General features: G+C 43.7%; 2 protein-coding genes across 14 annotated transcripts in view; one reads left to right on the top strand and one right to left on the bottom strand.

The window, feature by feature from the left end:
* Positions 1-17,869, top strand: part of Dusp10 (dual specificity phosphatase 10) — a 550,627-nt gene that overhangs the window by 119,833 nt on the left and 412,925 nt on the right. The gene's annotated exons all lie outside the window — the stretch shown is intronic.
* Enah (ENAH actin regulator) overlaps positions 15,852-17,869 on the bottom strand; it is a 111,038-nt gene continuing 109,020 nt past the window's right edge. For all 5 annotated transcript variants that reach the window (XM_038349372.1, XM_038349374.1, XM_042056057.1 and 2 more), the window contains 2 exons: positions 17,752-17,809; positions 15,852-17,308 (listed from right to left, as the gene is read on the bottom strand). In XM_038349372.1, coding sequence (XP_038205300.1) covers positions 17,271-17,308; positions 17,752-17,809 — 96 coding nt within the window. In that variant the 3' untranslated portion in view covers positions 15,852-17,270. The remainder of the gene's footprint in view (positions 17,309-17,751; positions 17,810-17,869) is intronic.

The raw sequence follows: 17,869 nt of genomic DNA, 5'->3' as shown, positions 1-17,869 counted from the left end.
CTGTCCTACCAGTAAGTGTCTGGGCCCTTCCTGGGAAACCAGAGGAAGCAGGATAAGCGTCCCCTGCCTTTTGTCCTGCCCCTTTTCTAAGTCTGGGGTCAGCTTTTACTATAGAATTTCTCTGCAGTCCAGGAAAGTGGACAGGGAAGGACAGTGGCTGAAGGGACTGAGACCCCTCAGGTAAGCGACATGCTAGGCCCAAGGCTGACAGTGACCCCTGGGGAAGCAAGTGGCTCTTCTGCCGGGTCACTTTCACTGTGAGCTTTGCCTGGGAGTCCATGTCCACTCCCTGAGCACAGAAGCCCCCGGTCATGCTATCTGTCGCCATGAGCAAAAAAGCTGGGACTGCACATAAAGCAATTTGTCAGTTGGGGCACAGGACCCTTAGGTCCTCACTGGTTACTGAGAGAGCCAGTCTAGAGGACCATGGAGACTGCCCTTCTCCCTCAGAGCCCACCATGTTAGGAGGTGGCCGCTGAGCCACCATGTTAGGAGAAAGCCCTGAGCAGCGAGCTGTGAGATGGGTCTCTAGGCCCAGCTCCACCATGGGCTTCGGGAGATTGGGGGTGAGGGGGTAGACACCTTCCCAGGTTGAAAAGATGGTACTTGGCTCATGGTCCCCTGGCTTCTGGCTTCTGGTTAGCCTAGACTTAATTTTTTTGTTTGTTTTGCTTTACTTTTCTGAGTAGTCCTGGCTATCATAGAACTTGCTCTTGTAGACCAGGCCTACAAGATTCGCCTACCTCTGCCTCCAGAGTGCTGGGATTAAAGGTTTAGCCCAGTTGAACCTAGAATTTTGAATGAAGGTCAGTGCTGTAGGCAGACAGATTTCTGCAATTCAGAATGTTCCACTAGGTGGTGCATGCTGGGAAGGAACAAAGTGCATTCTGATCTTCTCACGGACCCAGCTAGGGATCAGTGAGAGTTTCTCCATCCTGATGGGGGCCTCTGATGGCTAAGCATGGGCATAGAGGGTCACAGATTCACATTTCAATTCGTGAGTGCCTTCAACACACTACTGTGCCCCTCCCACCATCCTCCACCCTTGCCTCTCTTCTACTCTCAGGGCCTGTTTCTACCTCCCAGGGAATCCCCCTGCAGTCTGCTTCTGTTCTGGCACACCTCTCCTCAAGCTCAAGGGCTAGCATGGTCCCTGAGACCTCTCTCCCACCCCTAAACCACAGCCATGTTCAAAGGGCTTCTGCTTGGCCCCTGCCTGATGTTCTACCCACAGCAGGCACTTCACGCTCCCAGCATAATCCTGGCCAGTGTACTGCAGAATCTGGCCTGCCTGTAGGGTCCATCTAGAATCTGGGGGCACTTGGGGATTCCCCTCACCACAGCGCCAACAGTTTATGCAGTCCTTCATTTTCCCTGCATACTTTCTCCAGCTTTAAATCCTCATTCTTTCCCTATCACTCCAAGAGTTTGGAACGTGTGTCCACCCTTCCTGGTTGCTCTTCCAAAAGCCTACTCTCGGGGTTACTCACAGCTGACTGAAGCAGCAGCCTGGACATCTTTTGTCATAGGATATTTTGTTGCTCATGTTAGCTTCCCAGCCTTAATACAGGCTCAGCGGTCCAAGTATCCTATTCACTCTGTCTTGTGGGTCAGATTCTCTTTGATCAGCAACTGACCTGACGTTGCAGGCCCAACGCAAGAAGAGAAGGAAGGTCGGCGGCCAGCAGAGGGCGCTGCACACCCGCCGGGAGACTCGCTGCTGAGTGTTGCCGCCGCGGGGCGCCAGAACACTACAGTCTAGATAGTCTGTGCCGGCGGGGTGACGCCAACCTTAAAGACAATGGGAAGGACACTGAGCATAGTCAAGAATGGGGCACGGTGGAACTGGCTTCTCCCCATTAGTTTCGCTGCCTGCCTTGGTCCACCCTAGCACTCTGTCCTGATTCCCAAGCCAGCCTGGCCTGCCTGGACTCCAGGACCGCGCTCTGCGGCGCACCACGCACTAAAGCCAGAGCAGATGGGGGAGGTGGGGATGGTACCTGGGGTGCTGAGTCCACGCGGAGCTCTACTTTCCTCCAGGGATGAAACGGGGACAAAGCCTCTTTCTGGTCAGAAGAAAAAGGTCACATTGTGACTTCCTCCTTCCCTCTGGGGAGGATACTCAGGCTCGGCATTTAACCCAGCCAGAGGTACTGAAAAAGCCTTTCATTGGAGCCCACTAAGTTCTTGGCAGCTAGGGGGAAGATCACATACCTGTGATGGTTAGTTTTTAGAGTCATATTGACTGGGTTACATTTGGGCAAGTGTGCTTCTGGGTGTGTCCCCAGCGTTGAAGTGGCAGCAACAGAGCAGAATTTGGCCGCACGTCTCACCACAAGGGACTGACTGGCCCTTTCTCAGATGTGCCACGCCCTCTTGCAGTACTTCCGGGAATGCTCTGCACCAGTTGTACCCACAGGTGTCTCTGAAATCTTCCTCGCCCTTTCCTGCCTCCTCCTACTTTCCCGTTGTTAGGGTTTCCAACAGATCCTTTGCCTAGGCACGCCCTGAACAAAAACGGTTTGATTTTCTCGAAGTGCAGTAAGGTGGTTGCTAGCCTGTCAGGCAATGTCAGGTCTGGTGTCTTGGTCTAACTTTGCCCTCCTTATTGCAAAATGGCTGTAGTCGCTCTGAGCAGTGAGTACCTCTCATTCAAGAAAGAGAAATTAACGGTGATGAGTAAAGTGCTTTTCCACATCTATCTTCCTCTCATGTTGGAGGAAGAAGGCTTTGTCAGAAATTTCCAAAAGACGCCCTTTCATCCATCTTATTGTCCAGAGAGAGCCATGAGGGCCCTCAGAGCAAGTCTGGATCTATATTCTTGAGATCAAAGGAATCCAGTTGAGAACAAACCAGGGAATGGCAGCAGAGGAAGGAGGTGGGTGTGAGGATGGGGGTGGGGGGAACAGATAGACCAGGCACCCTATACTCTGTCTCTTCCTCCTAACTGCTGGTTCCAGCAGCTTGTCCATTAGCAGCAGGTGAGGAGCTCAGACTTTAATCTGAGTCAGCTGGAGCCTCAAAAGGCTTTCAGCAGGTCTGTTTTTGTCCTATGTTACTCTGGCAATTGGGGGCTGTAAAAGGAGAGAAGATGTGGGGTTATTAAGGGGAGGGTGGTTCCTGAGGACCCTTTAGGGGCAGAGCCATAGCTTGCTTGTCTTAGGGGAGGTGAGTCAAATCCAAGAGATACCAAGAATCTGAGGGTTATAGTGGAGGAGAATGGGTAGCCAGGCCATGTTGAACTTGAGATGCCCTGGGTGTAGAGGGTCTTATATGGTAAGCAGTGGTGGCAGGTCTCAAGGAGGAAGGGCTTAAACTTGGGCCTGAAGTCCCAGGGGAAAAGGCCTTCACAAGACATGAAAGCTGTCCCCACTCCAACTCCCATTTCACAAAAGCCTACACTCTCACACCCTCAGGCAAACTGTGGCTCCCCAAAGAAGTCTACCATCACCTGCCCATTCCCGGAACTCAGCTAACCCAGATTCCAGATGGACCTGTTTATCACTTGAAAGTTATCCACATCCCCTCAACTGCTTCTGGAGGGATCATGCCCTTTCATGCATCTGTGTTATTATTTTTGTAAGCTTTACAAGGAGAGCATAAACTGTGTCCAGAGGCTCACTCATGTGTTTCAACACTTGGCACCCAGCTGGGGGTGGTAGTGGTGTTTTGAGAAGTTATGGAGCCTTTAGGAGGTGGGACCTCACTGGAGAAAGTGGGCCACTGTGGGCCAGGCCTTATGGGTTATAGTTCTGGTCGGGCATTTTATTGGTCAGGGTCTTCTAGTGTTACAGCTCTCTCTCCTGTCTCTCTCTCTCTCTCTCTCTCTCTCTCTCTCTCTCTCTCTCTCTCTCTCTCTCTCTCTCTCTCTCTCTCTCTCTCTCTCTCTCTCTCCCTCTCCCTCTCCCTCTCCCTCTCCCTCTCCCTCCCACTCCCTCTCTCTGGACTAAAATGGTTTATAGGCAGTGGTCCTGATAATCCAACAATGGCTGCCTATGAACAGAAGGTACAAGAATCCAATGCTTGTTGAGTCCATGAGGCTGAAGCTGAATGTCAGTATTCACCAGAATTCCAAAACAGGCTCTCACGCCAGTGAACGAATGGCCTTGCTAGTGAGGTTGAGCAAGGAGGCAGAGAGAAAACATCTTTCTTTCATGTCTTTTATACAGGCTGCCAGTAGAAGGTGTGGTCCACATGAAGGGTGGCTCTTCCTACCTCAAAAGTCCAGATTAAAAGTGGGTTTTCCCAGTTTGAATGATTTTTAAAAAGCACAGATGTGCACAGACATTTAAGAGACAGTCAAGTTAACAAGCATGGCCATCACAGCTTTGAGTGTTCTGCCTGCATGTTTGTAAATCCCCCAGAACTAGAGTTATAGATGGCTTTGGGCCACCACGTGTGCTCAGATCCTTCACAAGAACAAATGCTCTTAATCACGGACTCATCTCTCTCCAGCTCAGGGGCTACTTTTAAAACGCAAACAATCGAGGCTTTGCTTCCCTACCCCATACTTTACAATTTTTGAGGGGAAAAAAAAGTAAATCATGACCAGGACCCGTGCTGTGATCCGTGCACATCCCTTTCTCCTCCGCGTGCCAAGGTTCTCATGGGTAACTGGGTTTAATGATGCCTTCCCAGTGAGCTCTCAGCTCTGGGGAAAGGATCTTCTTAAGCTTGTTCAATTATTTACTAACGTAATGGACCCACTCCAGGCTGAGTTCATCACACCCCGTCCTTACCATTCTCAGACCTTCCTTTGACCAAAGTACTGGGGTGGGGCTCAGGTGAAAGGCAGGCTTTGCCAAGGCTTCTTTAAACACAGCAGCTAGAGCTGATTATTTCCTGGTTACTGGGATCTCAGTCCAGGAGGAGGTCTGCGGGTCCTGGCGCATCCCTTTCTCACTGAGCTCTGAGGCTTCTAGAAGCGACTTCTCTGCACTTCCCACCCTCCTGGTCCCCTGCTAACAGGGAGGCTAACACAGCAAGCAGCTCTTTGGGGCCCGCATGAAAGGATAGAGGGATTGTTCCATTAGTGACTTGGTAAGAAGAGACCTCACTTGCAGGTCCTGCTGCTCAAACCCATGTCAGATTTGGTGTGAGTCAATGCAAACACACAAGAGAGAAACTTTTAGGATTCTGAACAGTTCTCAGATAATATATACATATATATATATATACATATATATATATACATATATATATATATATATATATATATATATATATATATATATATATATATAATTCTGCTAAAGCTCTGTCAACTCCATTCCAGATTAATCTTCCACTTTGTGCTCAAAAACCTTGTACTATAGAGTGCAGGATCACCTCCTCAAATCAAGAACAGTTGTCTTTCAACCTGTGGGTTGCAACTCCCTGGGGTCAAACAATCCTTTCACAGTAGTCGCCTAAGACCATGGGAAATAAGATATTTACGTTATGATTCACAGCAGTAGCAAAACTACAGTTACAAAGTCGCAATCAAATAACTTTATGTTTGGGGGACACCACATGAGGCACTGTATGAAAGAGCATTGGGAAGGTTGAGAACCACTATCTAGAATATCTTTCAGAGGAAAAAGGTGGCTATTGGGTAAATGCCTCACCTCTCTTCTCCAAGTGGGAACTTCATGGAATCCACCTATCAGAAAGGAGAGAATCTGTTCTCTAAACCTGCACACTGCTAAGTGATAACTTAAAATGCAATCCATTTAAAAATGAATTGAGTATAAAGATGTCATTGGGGGCAGGGGAGTTGTATCTTGAAAGGTAATTCATTACGTGTAGTCATGAATGAAATGGGAAAGGAGTTTCTCATTTCTATTTCGGGAAAACTAAGAATCTGGTTAGTGGTGTGCTCAGGTTTGGTTCTCTCACTTGATGTTTGTTGGGCTGATGTCAGGCCAACAACAGGAGGCTCTCAGACCCCTCTGATGTGCTCCCAGGGGAGATGTGCCATAGTGTCTCCAAGTGAAGAGGTGCCTGCTGAGCGGACACGGGCATCTGTTGTGGCCCACCATGGCTATTCCTAGTTACAAGCCCAGAAGAGAGGCACCCATCTGTTCACCACACATGCTGGAATATTCATAGTGGCACCGCTCATAATAGCCCCAAGCTGGGAACTACTATATCACACTGAGAACGGACCACCCACCGCCATGCGTTATGGATGAGTCTCACGTACATTGAGAGGAAGATGCCAAGCACTGAAAGGCACAGTCCCATTTATGTCAAGCACAAGAGACAGCTAAGTGTGGAGAAGCCAGGAGAGGTGAACTGGCTGTAAACCATGGAAAGAATATGAGGGGCTCCCAGAGTCCCAGCAAGAATGCTTCTTGACCCGGGTGCTTTTTACACATGCATTTAGTGACTGTGTGTGGCCAGCTTTTTGTTTTATTCCAACTGAAAAAGGCCAAAGCACAACGGTGAGAAGCCTCATCCGTTTGAGGGGGTTCTGGTTGAAAACTGTCAACAGTCTTTTGACATGAGTTAGGGAGCGGCCAGTCAGTGGAGACAGATCTGTGCCAGCAGGTTGAAATCTATCTTTTGAAGTTAGGTTCCCAAGGTTCTAGGCTCAGTGACAGAGCTTTAAAAAATGTTATCTCATGTCACAACTGAGCTTCCTGGCTTCACAAACACAACTGTATGTATTGTATGGATCTTACAGTGACAAATATCCAATTACTGTATCCAATTATCTGGAGTAATAAAGTTTCTTAATTTCACAACCTTTTTGCCTTCATGTATGTGTACCATGTATGTGCCTGATGCCTGTGGAGCTACGAAGAGGGGGTGAGATCCCCTGAAACTGCAGTTACACGCAGTCAGAAGCCACCATGCAGGTACTGGGAACTATCCCTGGGTCCTCTTAATAAGCAGCATGTACTGTAAGGAGACATCTAAAATCACCTTTAAAACTTAGTTCTGAAGAAGAGTGCCTACCAGCACTTGGGAGGCCGAGGAAGGAGGCTCATGGTCTGAGCTACAGACAACATTTTCACAAAGACTGAGGAGAACGAGTGAAGCTGTCTCAAGAACTCTTGTGATCCTGTCCTGCCAGCCTGGGTTGTGTGCAGCAGGCAACTCCAGACAGGGACCCCTCAGCACACTGCAATCACAGAAACCATGACAGGATGACTTCTGAAGATCCAAACCTTCTACAGTTAAACAGAAAACCCACAGCAGCTCCATGGCTTGGTGCAGATGCCCATTGTATCCAGACTGCCTTCCCTTGGCTCATCATCCAGCACCCACGGAACAGCAAGTGTGTTATCCTGGAATGTTCAATCTTACGTAGTGGGCTTCAAGAGGAGTATCTTCTTGTAATCTGTGGGTTCTTTTGTGATGGATGATGGGGATGTGGCACCACTACAGGGGTACCAGTGACAGCAGCCTGCATCTGGAGTGCAGCACAAAGGTTGATTCCAGGACTGATCAGGCTGAACTTTTGGGACTCGGGGCCTAGTGAAGTTAGGTTGAGGACTCTGTGTCCTTGAAGGTGATGGCAGTCCCCACTCCTTTCTTTTGCTCTCATTGCTGCCTGGCCACCATGATATGGCCAGGCCTCCTCTGCCACCCTTCTGCCACACTGCTGCACCACAAGACCAAAGCAAAGGGGTTATGTGATCAAGGACTGAAAACTACAGTCCAGATAAACCTTTCTTCCTCCTCTTCTTTTTTTAAAGATTTGTTTATTTACTATGTATAGTTTTCTGTCTGCACGCATGCCTGCAGGTCTGAAGAGGGCACCAGATCTCATTACAGATGGCTGTGAGCTACCATGTGGTTGTTGGGAATTGAACTCAGGACCTTTGGAAGAACACTGAGCCATCTCTCCAGCCCACCTTTCTTCCTCTTAAGTTGAGAGAAGAACTTTGTTTCAGCAACAGAAAACTGACTGGCACACTTTGCTTAATTAGAAATCAGACTGGTAAATAAGGAAAGGAATGGAGTTATTTAATAAAAGGTGCTTGGGCCTTCGTTCCAATGAGGCCATTTATATTTAGGTTACATCATTTGCACTTATTGAATACATCACCAGGTTTCCATTAACACTGTTAGACCAAGGAAGAAGAGACTCATCCTGGGAAACGGAGGCAGGTTGCCTGCCCCTCCTTGGATAAGATTGCAGAAGGATGGGCAAGCAATCTTCAGATTGAGAACTAACTGTAGAGCAACGTCAGAATCACAATCATGGAAATGGGACAAAAAAAAAAAAAACCCTTTTTCATAGGATATATTAGGTAAACGAAGAATAACTAGCAAAATAAATACAAATCTCTTTTGAATTAGGTATTATGTCTTTTTATTTCAAAAGAAAGATATCAAGAAGCAGAAGAATGAAGCAGTTAAAATCAGCAAAGCTGCAAAGTAGGAAAGGAAGCTGAAAGGGAGACAGATCTGACGACAAACTGTTAGTGCAGACCCTAGGGTCCACGGCTGCAAGCCCAAGTCACAAGTCCAACTCCAGCAGCTTGCTGACCCGCCAGCCACAGGGCTCAGCCCTTTCTGCTGAATCCTAGCTCTGCACATTCTAGACAGGTCATGCACATACATGTTACACTTCAGGGTTACATGAAATTGCATGCAGTTCACACATAACATTATTGGAAGGCACTGTAGTATGTAGCAGAAACTGCTACTTTCTGGCAAGTCTTCCTAGGGTGGATCAAAAGTGGTCCTCCATATTAAATCATTGGAAACTTTGGTGCCAAACTCAGGCACTACCCGATCCTACCAAGCCAACCATCTTGCCTTCTCACCCTCTCTTCTATTTCCCTTTCTTAAAGCACGTGCCAAGCTTGGATGATGGTGTTTCCTGACGATGAAATTGTGTTTCATACACTTTCAAACAATTTCAGTCAATCAAGCAAAATTTTACAGTAAGCTATAAAATTTACAGTAAGTTGTGGCCAGTTTCATTTCTCCTGAATTTTAGCAAAGCCTATAATCCACACTATTCACTGAGATAAGATACACAAGGTTCCAGTTGGCAAATGATTTAGAATTAAAACTCTTTCATACAGGTGTCTACTTAACTCCTACAGCCTGACTTCAGTGATGCTGTTTCCACACTTGACTTTAGAGTACCAAAGTCCCAGTTCATAGGCTGCAGTGTTTATCATCCTTTAGCAACTCTGGACAGCGCTGAAGGATACGCGTGCACATTTCTAACATTTGCAGCAAAGCAAGATGACATGAGACTACAAGTCCAGCGTATTCTCTAAGTAAGGGCACAGGTTCTGACTATCCACCTCAACTCTAAGACTGCCCCTTAAACTTTCAACCATTGTGCTATTCTAGTGTATGTTTTTGGTTTATCAACTTGAGGTCTGAGAAGAAAAATGCATGTAAGGATCTAAATCTGGTTCTTTAGCAAGGAAGGGGCATCACTGATTCCCTAACTCCTAAAAAAGAAAAATCAATGCTAGGAATGGCTTACACGCTACACCTGGGCCTCCTCACTGACTCCCAGAAGCTCACCAGGTTTGCATTTCTAGATGGAACCCCCAGGCAACTGTCTGAGTTCTGTTCTGGATAAAGAACAGATGCAGTAGTAACCTTCTGTCTGCCAATGGGGGACATCAGAGATTCAGTGCGTGCCTACGATTACAGATGGTAGAAAGGCTTCCTCAAAAGTACCTCCCTTATTATAAACATGTATCATAGAGATATTTTCTACCCACTACAGATGTCTCGAGATAGAATTTAAGAACTCTATCCTGGTTTGCTCACATGTATGAGAATAACTCGATCCTTCCCACCACATACATACATCATGAAAAACAAGTCCCGTCAATGAGAGATGAATGCCAATACATACAGCAAGACTCCTGAAAAGCAAGCCAAGGATGAGAAAACTCAGTGTCAAAGGGGCGCCTGGCCTTTAACTGTAAAGACTGAGTTAAAAACAAGAAACCAGGAAGAAATGGATTTATAAAATAAGAGCAGAGAAGAAAAGTGTGGTGTCATTCTTTGTTCCAAGCTGACAGTGACATGGCACAGTGACACAGCTGGCTCACAGGACACAAGCAGAAAGAACACTGCTGAGGGGCGTGCTCTCCAGGAAGAAGGACGGTGAGGTTGCTAACTTCCCAAGCTTAGAAACAGATCATGAAGCATGAAGACAACACCCAGGGCTGTCTATCACTGACAGCACACTAGAGCACAGGTCTGAGCACCACCCCATGACATCAGCAAAAAACACTGGTCTTTCTGACAGCATACGCCTCTACTGAGGCCACCAAGTTGTCCCCAGCATTTCATCTTATGAAAGCATACAAATGATGCAGAATGGACCAACAATAACCAATGCCTACCAGAACACTTCTGACCTCAAGATAGCCACCTACTGATACTTCCTTATTCATAAACAGGATGTAAGCTTTTCACTGAACATAATCTAGTCTTTTTAAACATTAGAGGCTGCTCTTTAAGATCAGAGTGCAGTTAACAACATTTTCTACTCTTTCTAGAAGCCCCATCATCAAAAGGATAGCTACAGCATCAAAACCTCAGTCCCAGAAGATATGATGCCCTCTTTTGTCCTCCAAAGGCACCAGGGCACATATGTGGTGCACAGACATACACGCAGGAAAACATCCATAGGCATAAAAAATTCTGTTTCTTGAGTCAAATAACAAACCAACCACAACTACAGAGGACAGAATAATGAAGAAACCCAACTAAATTTCAGAGGTAGAAGGGACCTTACAGACGAGCAATATGGCACGCAGGGCCCCAACTCCATGCCTGCCTCAGGAACATGGAAACAAGAGGACACACCTGAAAAAGTACTGCACTCCACACATATGTGCCTGGATCATTGTCAGCAAGTGATATGACAAGCCTAGGAGAAGCAAAGTCCTGGAATTGCCCCACCCCCACTCCAGTGGTAACTAGATTTTTAAAACGGTTTTTTTTCTAAATAGTGATACCTTCCCAATTACCTTTCTCTGAGATCGTTCTCCTAGGCAAAGTGCAAAGATGGTACCATGCACCATCTCAGTCTCTGAAGGGCTAAGTCAGCTCAGTTCTGAGTTCTCCTGACACACAATGGAAGCCTGGTGCTTTAGCATCGGGTAGGGCTTGTGACTATAAAGTGGTAAGACAAGACCTCAAGATAGACAGACCTTAGACTCAAGGGTAAAAACATGTGGGGAAATTCTACAAGTTAAAATATCAAATGCCAAAATATGCCTACATCCAGGTTCAACCTGGCAGTGGAATGACAATCTTATGCTGGTATGTCTCACCCAGAACAAGTTGAAAATCATAAAAGAAAATAAGCGTTTAATGCCATATGAATGAAGCACATAAAAAGCTGTGTAGATAGAACTAAGGAATGCTGAATTTCAGACATTTTTAGATAATACCTTGAAAAAGGTTTCTGTGTCACATTTACTACATTTTGATTTCTTCAGTGCCAGGGATCAATCCAGAGCCTCATACACACTGCAATCCTACGACGACAGAATATGTGCCCACGTCCTTCCTTTGTCACTTTCAGACTGACTGGTCTGCCTGTGTATATGTTCTAAGCCTACTTGGAAGAACCACCACTAACACCATACCAACTGGCAATATCGTTCACTACCTGTATTAAGAGATTTTTTTTTTTTTTTTTAAGAAAAGGAGTCTATTATCTACTGCTAAAGAAATCTTCCTGGAGTCAAAAGGAGACAACTAAACCAGATTTGCGGAACAATAAATGGTCACTTACAAACAGCTCTTTAATGAAGCACATGGGCATTTCTAATTTCTATTACAACAGATTAATTTATGTTTAGAAAGGGCTGGCTTTAGTGATGAGCTCAGTGGTATGCTTGTGACCCTGATCAAGGTCTCCCATTACCCAGGAATCCTAGGGTCCTACACCAGAACCTTCTAAGGCTGTGTGATATTCGAGTACCTGGTAACCTTCAAACTAGGGTACAGTGACAGATCTCTAGTCCAAACACTTAACTGATGCCTCAGTTCTCTCTCCTGTATGTTAATGAGCAAGCACTGGAGACCTACAGGGTGCCTGGCGCACGTGGTGCTAACATTTCAGTGAGTTTATACAACAGAAAGCATCTATAACTGAAGGGAAACGCTATTTCTCAACCCCCCACTCCTCACGTTCATCTGTATCTTTAGATTTCAATGGATATGATCAATGACTGTAGCAAATTCCTTTTACCATCTTAAGTCATCACGACCAAGTTAACCCTTTCAGTGACTGTTGCTTTACAAATTAACACAGTTCATACTTCATTTTCAAATTTACATTTTTGCCAAAAAGCTCAGTTTTCCTTGTATGAGTTGACTATTCACTAGTAGTCTACTGATGGGAAATACCTGTCTCTTATCCCATAAATTTACTGTACCATTTAACTTTCTTTTCTAATCAACTAATCAACCATAAGAGTTTAAAAATTGGACCGTTTCATTTTTCCAACATTAAAATATAAAGGAAAAAGGGGCAAGGCAAGAAAGCTATGCTAAACTGGAAAAGTACCTCCTTAGGAAGCACAAGGGCCAGAATTAGATCCCAGAACCCATGTAAAAATGCTGCGTGTAGTGGCACAAATTAGGAAGGCCAGCACTAGGAGGCAGAGACAGGAGGGTCCCCGGGGCTAGCTGAATTTGAGCTCTCAAAGGGTCATGAGAGACCTGATCTCAAAAGAAGTGGGTGGTGAGGGCCAACACTGATCTCTACTTGCACATCCACGTACGCATTTACCCACACCAAAGACATTAAGAAGAACCTTGGTACTTCAAAAAATCATCAAGGTACTTAAAAAAAAAATCACAAGGGAATGAGATTTAATCCACAGCCTATTCTGATGTTGGCAATAGAGAAAAACTATATCACAGTTCCCCTACCCCCAAGAATATTTGGCATATATAGATGGCTTTTCTTGAGAGATTGCAAATTTTAGCTTCTCAGTCAAATGGGTGTATGCTCAACAAAAAACAACTCCTGTGAAGTACATCGTCTCCACGATCTTCACACAAAATACTGACCAGACTAATTGTTTAGTTAGACTCCTTAAAATACAGCAAGTTTTGACTTCAGAAGAAGCACTGAACTTAGAAATGGGTAAATGGCTCTTACCAAAACGTCAGAGGTATCAAATCCAGTAAACTCTTAGGATCCTTTTATATTTCTCAGAGTTCTGGGGAGATAATCACATACCAATTCTACTAAAAATAAAAATGGCACTACTAGGAACAGGTTGGAGTTTGGAAGTGAAAACTAAATAGAATGTCTAAGGAAAATGGTTTTTCTCAACTAGATAAATGGACAGGCACTCCCTTTACACTGTCTTATACAACATCATTTTCATGCTATGACCCATAGGACTCGATGGATTTGTTTTAGACTAAGTCTATTTATGCAGTCCAGCCTGACCTCAAACTCAAAATCCTCCTGTTTCTGTCTCCAGAATACTGGATTGCGGGTTATGTCCACAGGATCAGAGACCATGGTAAAGAGCTCAAACAATTCTCACAGCCACATGAACAAACTACGGGTCCTGCAGCTCACCTTCACGCCCTGCGCCTAAAAGCATGAGTTCCTCACAGCAGCACTGAAAAGAGGATAAACTTAGGAGACAGTAGCTTAAGCCAGGGAAACTGAAAAGCTTAGCATCTGCTGCTTAATTCATTTCTGAATGAGAAGTGACTAATATGTAGAGAAGGCAGAAACGTGAGTTAGGACACAAGGAAAAATCAGCTGGGCTTCTCACAACACTGGCTACATAACGGCTGAAAATTAAAGCCAGAAACACGTAGTTCAAAAAAAGGAGGACAGCTTGGGATAGAGGCAGGGGTCTGGTAAAAGGAAAATACAAGACTGTTGTACTTCTAATGAAGAAATTACAGTTTCAAAATAGAACTCAAAACTGATACTTTATAATAGATAAAAATGCTGAGACTTAAAGACACAGAGCCAATATAAAGAGATTAGTATAATGTAGAAAAACACTAGATAGTACAGACTACTACATTTAAAGTTAATTTCTTGGCAATAGCCTTTAATCTGCAAATTATATGAACAAAAATGAACTGTGCTGTGTAAGAGATGAAATATATGATCATGTTCTAGAACAAAAATGGAAAACATTTTTCACCATCTTGACTATAAAAGACACTGTGTCAAGGTGTGCTGAGAAAATGTAAAATATAAGGACACACAACACTCACTTCAAAATAAAAGGCAGAGAGATCATTAGATATTCCCTTTGTGTTATTTACTATTCCTGATTTTGATGAAATCTTAAAGAACAGTGGCAGGATGTGTAAACTGTAAACAGTGAAGCCTTGGGCTTCATTAGGTGCTAAATTTCACCCAGTATCACTTGGTTTAGAATTAACAGGAGGTCATCTAAGTGTCACAAACAAGAAACATGTATATACTGAAATTTTATTTCAATCGCACAAATGAAGTTAGCGTGTAGGAAATTTAAATGAAACAGGTATGGTAAAAACAGCAGAGAACTGAAAACCTAAACAGGAACACACCTGCAGCATGAGGATTCAACATTCACCAGTGTTTCATCTCTAGTTCTGATTAACACACATGTCTCTAAGTCTTCAGACAGACTTTGATCATGACGACTATTCTTCAGAGATTTCAGCACCAGCACTAAGGTTGTACATTCAGTTAGTTTGCTATCGACTTGCTAGCCATTCACAAAGTGTGTTGTACGGAGTTGTCGCAGGTCAGATCACAGTGTTGAAGAGAGCAGTGCCTTCCTGTAGTCAGAAAGGGTCCCTAAACTGTACTCAGCTGAAGACATTCAACACACAAAAGCAAAACCCATCATCATCATATGCTTCCAGGGAACGGTTTCGGGAAAATAACCTAAGTTTCTGTTTCCCATTTTAATCACTGAAATCTCTAACGACAGTGAACGCATAGAATAGTCCAATTAAGCTTCTAAGAAGGAATACATTTAGCCATGTGGGATAATGCAATATTATGGGAGGATATAGCATGAGTCAACACTGGTTCTTTTTTTTTATCATCTTACACAGACATTGTGTTAAATATTAGACCAAGGCACAAAACGTTTAGTGCATAAACCAGTTTCTTTTAGGACTTAGCATTTGCCTTTAGTACTCTGTCTCACTTTGGACCACTTATATCCAGTCTCTACCTACTATATATTTCACTTCAGCAACAAATCAAAAGTGATTTTTGATCAGATCTGTAAGGGATGTACACATTTACATTATTAAAGTAGCTGCATAATCCAAGTTCAACAGTAAAATGAAACACCTATTTCTTGTAGAGAACAACTTATAAGCTTGCCGCATCATTAATGCCTTTACTATTACTGCATGACAATAATGGGTAGAAAGAGCTGTGTATTTGAACGATGATAGCTCATCCCTCACAGTTTAATCTAAAAATGAAGTTTCTACAGAAACAAACTCTTAAAAAGGAAAAAAATCCTCAATCGACTTCTCTGTAATGACTGCGAACTGTAGTGTTTAGAAAACCACGCTATCACCAAGCTTTGTTTTAAAACTGAGAAGTCTGAAATCTAGAAAGCAAATGAAAGTGGGTTATTTCTTCCATTTTCTTTTTTAGTAAAAGATTCCAAAGCAAGTATGGCACAGTAATAACTCAAGCATAAATTGTGATGGAGAGCCTGGAGAAGTTTTGATTTCCTAGATTTTCCAAAAAGCAGCTAACATTACAACAAATAGACTTTCTCCCTATTTTAACCTTGCCAATTATATCATAAAGGGGTAGAACGCATCCTCATCACATGCGCTCTCTCTCTCTCTCTCTCTCTCTCTCTCTCTCTCTCTCTCTCTCTCTCTCTCTCTCTCTCTCTCTCTCTCTCTCTCACACACACACACACACACACCCTCAGGGTCTAACAGCATCAGACCCTTCCTACCACCTAAGTCTCACTTCAGTTTTACTAAAGAAAACTGCAGAATTCCCCATGGGTTTCCCGTTACCTGGTGATTCCTGTGACCCTAATTGCTGCCATCATTGATATTTCCTGTATTTTAGCACAGCAGAGGTCAAGAGCAGCTTCAAAGTCAGGAGTATGTACCCAAACACCTGCAGCACTGCAGGGACCTAGTGACAGCAACTGCCAAATTCAGGGATCAAACTTTTTGAGTTCCACAGCGAGACATAACTCATGTGAAGCTCAGAATCATGCTTCAGACCATTGAAATTGCTGGTTAAAATACAAACAGCTGAAGACATGACGTAAAAGATTAAGTACTTGGTTTTGTTAACATGTTTATCGATTAAAGTCACAAGGTGTTTCTCATTATAATTCATGCAGATTATTGAGAAAAAAAGATAGTGCAGAATTAACTTTAAATAAAAAATTATTCCTCCCCGTCCTCCCACTTCCCTATATTCTACAAAATATTTTCCCTGGGACTAGGCCTTGAAAAGGCCACTACATATTAGTGTGACATGCATTATTGTCTGTAATTAAAAAAGCTAACTTTGTGGTGATTGTAATTATATTATAAAAATGTCCGCATGCATAAGTCTAAAAAAGGTTGAAAACCTACAGTAAATCTATCATAGAATGTTTTACATTTGACCACTGTTTGTTATATATAAGTCATAGATTTGGTAAAGCATTGTAACAATTTAGGAAGGCATCTAAATCTTTAAATTCTGGACGGATTTTGTTTTAAACTACAAAACTGCATGAAGGCTAACCCGAAAGACTTCCTATCATTCTAAAATTCCTCAAGTGGGACTAAACATTGTAGGACCTTTCTGATAAATACCACCCTTTGAAAGCACATACAATTCCATATGTTCCATATTTTATGATCTTAACTCTTCACGGAATATCAAATATGATAGGAAGACAAACCTGAGAGAAACGTTTACAATGCAACAGCAGAACTTGCTAAATTAAATGCTTCATCAGCGCCTTCTTAAAAACCCCCTAAGCCTTTCTCTTCTTTATTTTAGCAATGGATTGTGGAAAACGTGCAGTTTCACCTAGACATGAAAATACTTCTTGCCTGACGGGTTTAGCACTGCTTGGGAACGCAAACACAATTCTTCATCCTGCAGTAAGGGTCAGGACAAGAGCAGCACGCTGGGAGGGCGCAGCTGATTCAGAGTTGCTGCATCTGAAAGTTTTCAGAGGTTGGCGCGTTTTTCCCTCCTGACTGTGTATCCAGTTTCTTCTCACAGCTTAAAAATCGTAGGGGGTGTTAACAGTTGTTTGTAGGAAGTTTTGTTTTTCTCCAGATTCAGTCCTGTCTCTCCTCAGTTTGCTTCTCTATGCAGTGTTCGACTTGCTCAGTTCCTGCCTGATTGCTGTGATGAAAGGAATGGTTTTCAAAGTCAATACACAAGGAAAGAGATACAGATAATGATTTACTCCTGAGAAGTCTGTTCAAACTGTCATAAAAAGATACAAAATTTAAATCTTCATTGCATACATCTTTAATATCACAAAGATTTGAATCACATGTGATAATATTTACTAGGCCCCTCCCTTGTATACAGAAGACAATGAGTAATGTCTTAGTGAGAAATCTGCCTGACTGGTTTCCACCGAATACTACACTTGACACTTAGAAATCCTGTTTATCTCTGTGAGTTTAAGACCAGCCTGGTCTACAAGAGCTAGTTCCAGGACAGGCTCCAAAGAAACCCTGACTATCTTCATTTTTACAAATAACTCCCATTCTAGGAGGACAGCAGCTTCCCAACAACCTAAGTCAAGGTTAGCCCCTCTGGAAGAGCCAGGTACTCACCATCAATAAGCTCTTCCTTCAGCTTTGTCAGTTCTTTTCTCATTTCATCTAAAATGTCCTGAAGTATCAAGAGAAAACAACATGAAACAAACAGATGAAATGACATCTAAGAAGTTTC

This window comes from Arvicola amphibius, chromosome 12 (assembly GCF_903992535.2).
Source record: "Arvicola amphibius chromosome 12, mArvAmp1.2, whole genome shotgun sequence".
Lineage (NCBI taxonomy): Eukaryota > Metazoa > Chordata > Mammalia > Rodentia > Cricetidae > Arvicola > Arvicola amphibius.
This window is presented reverse-complemented; position numbering and strand designations above follow the sequence as displayed.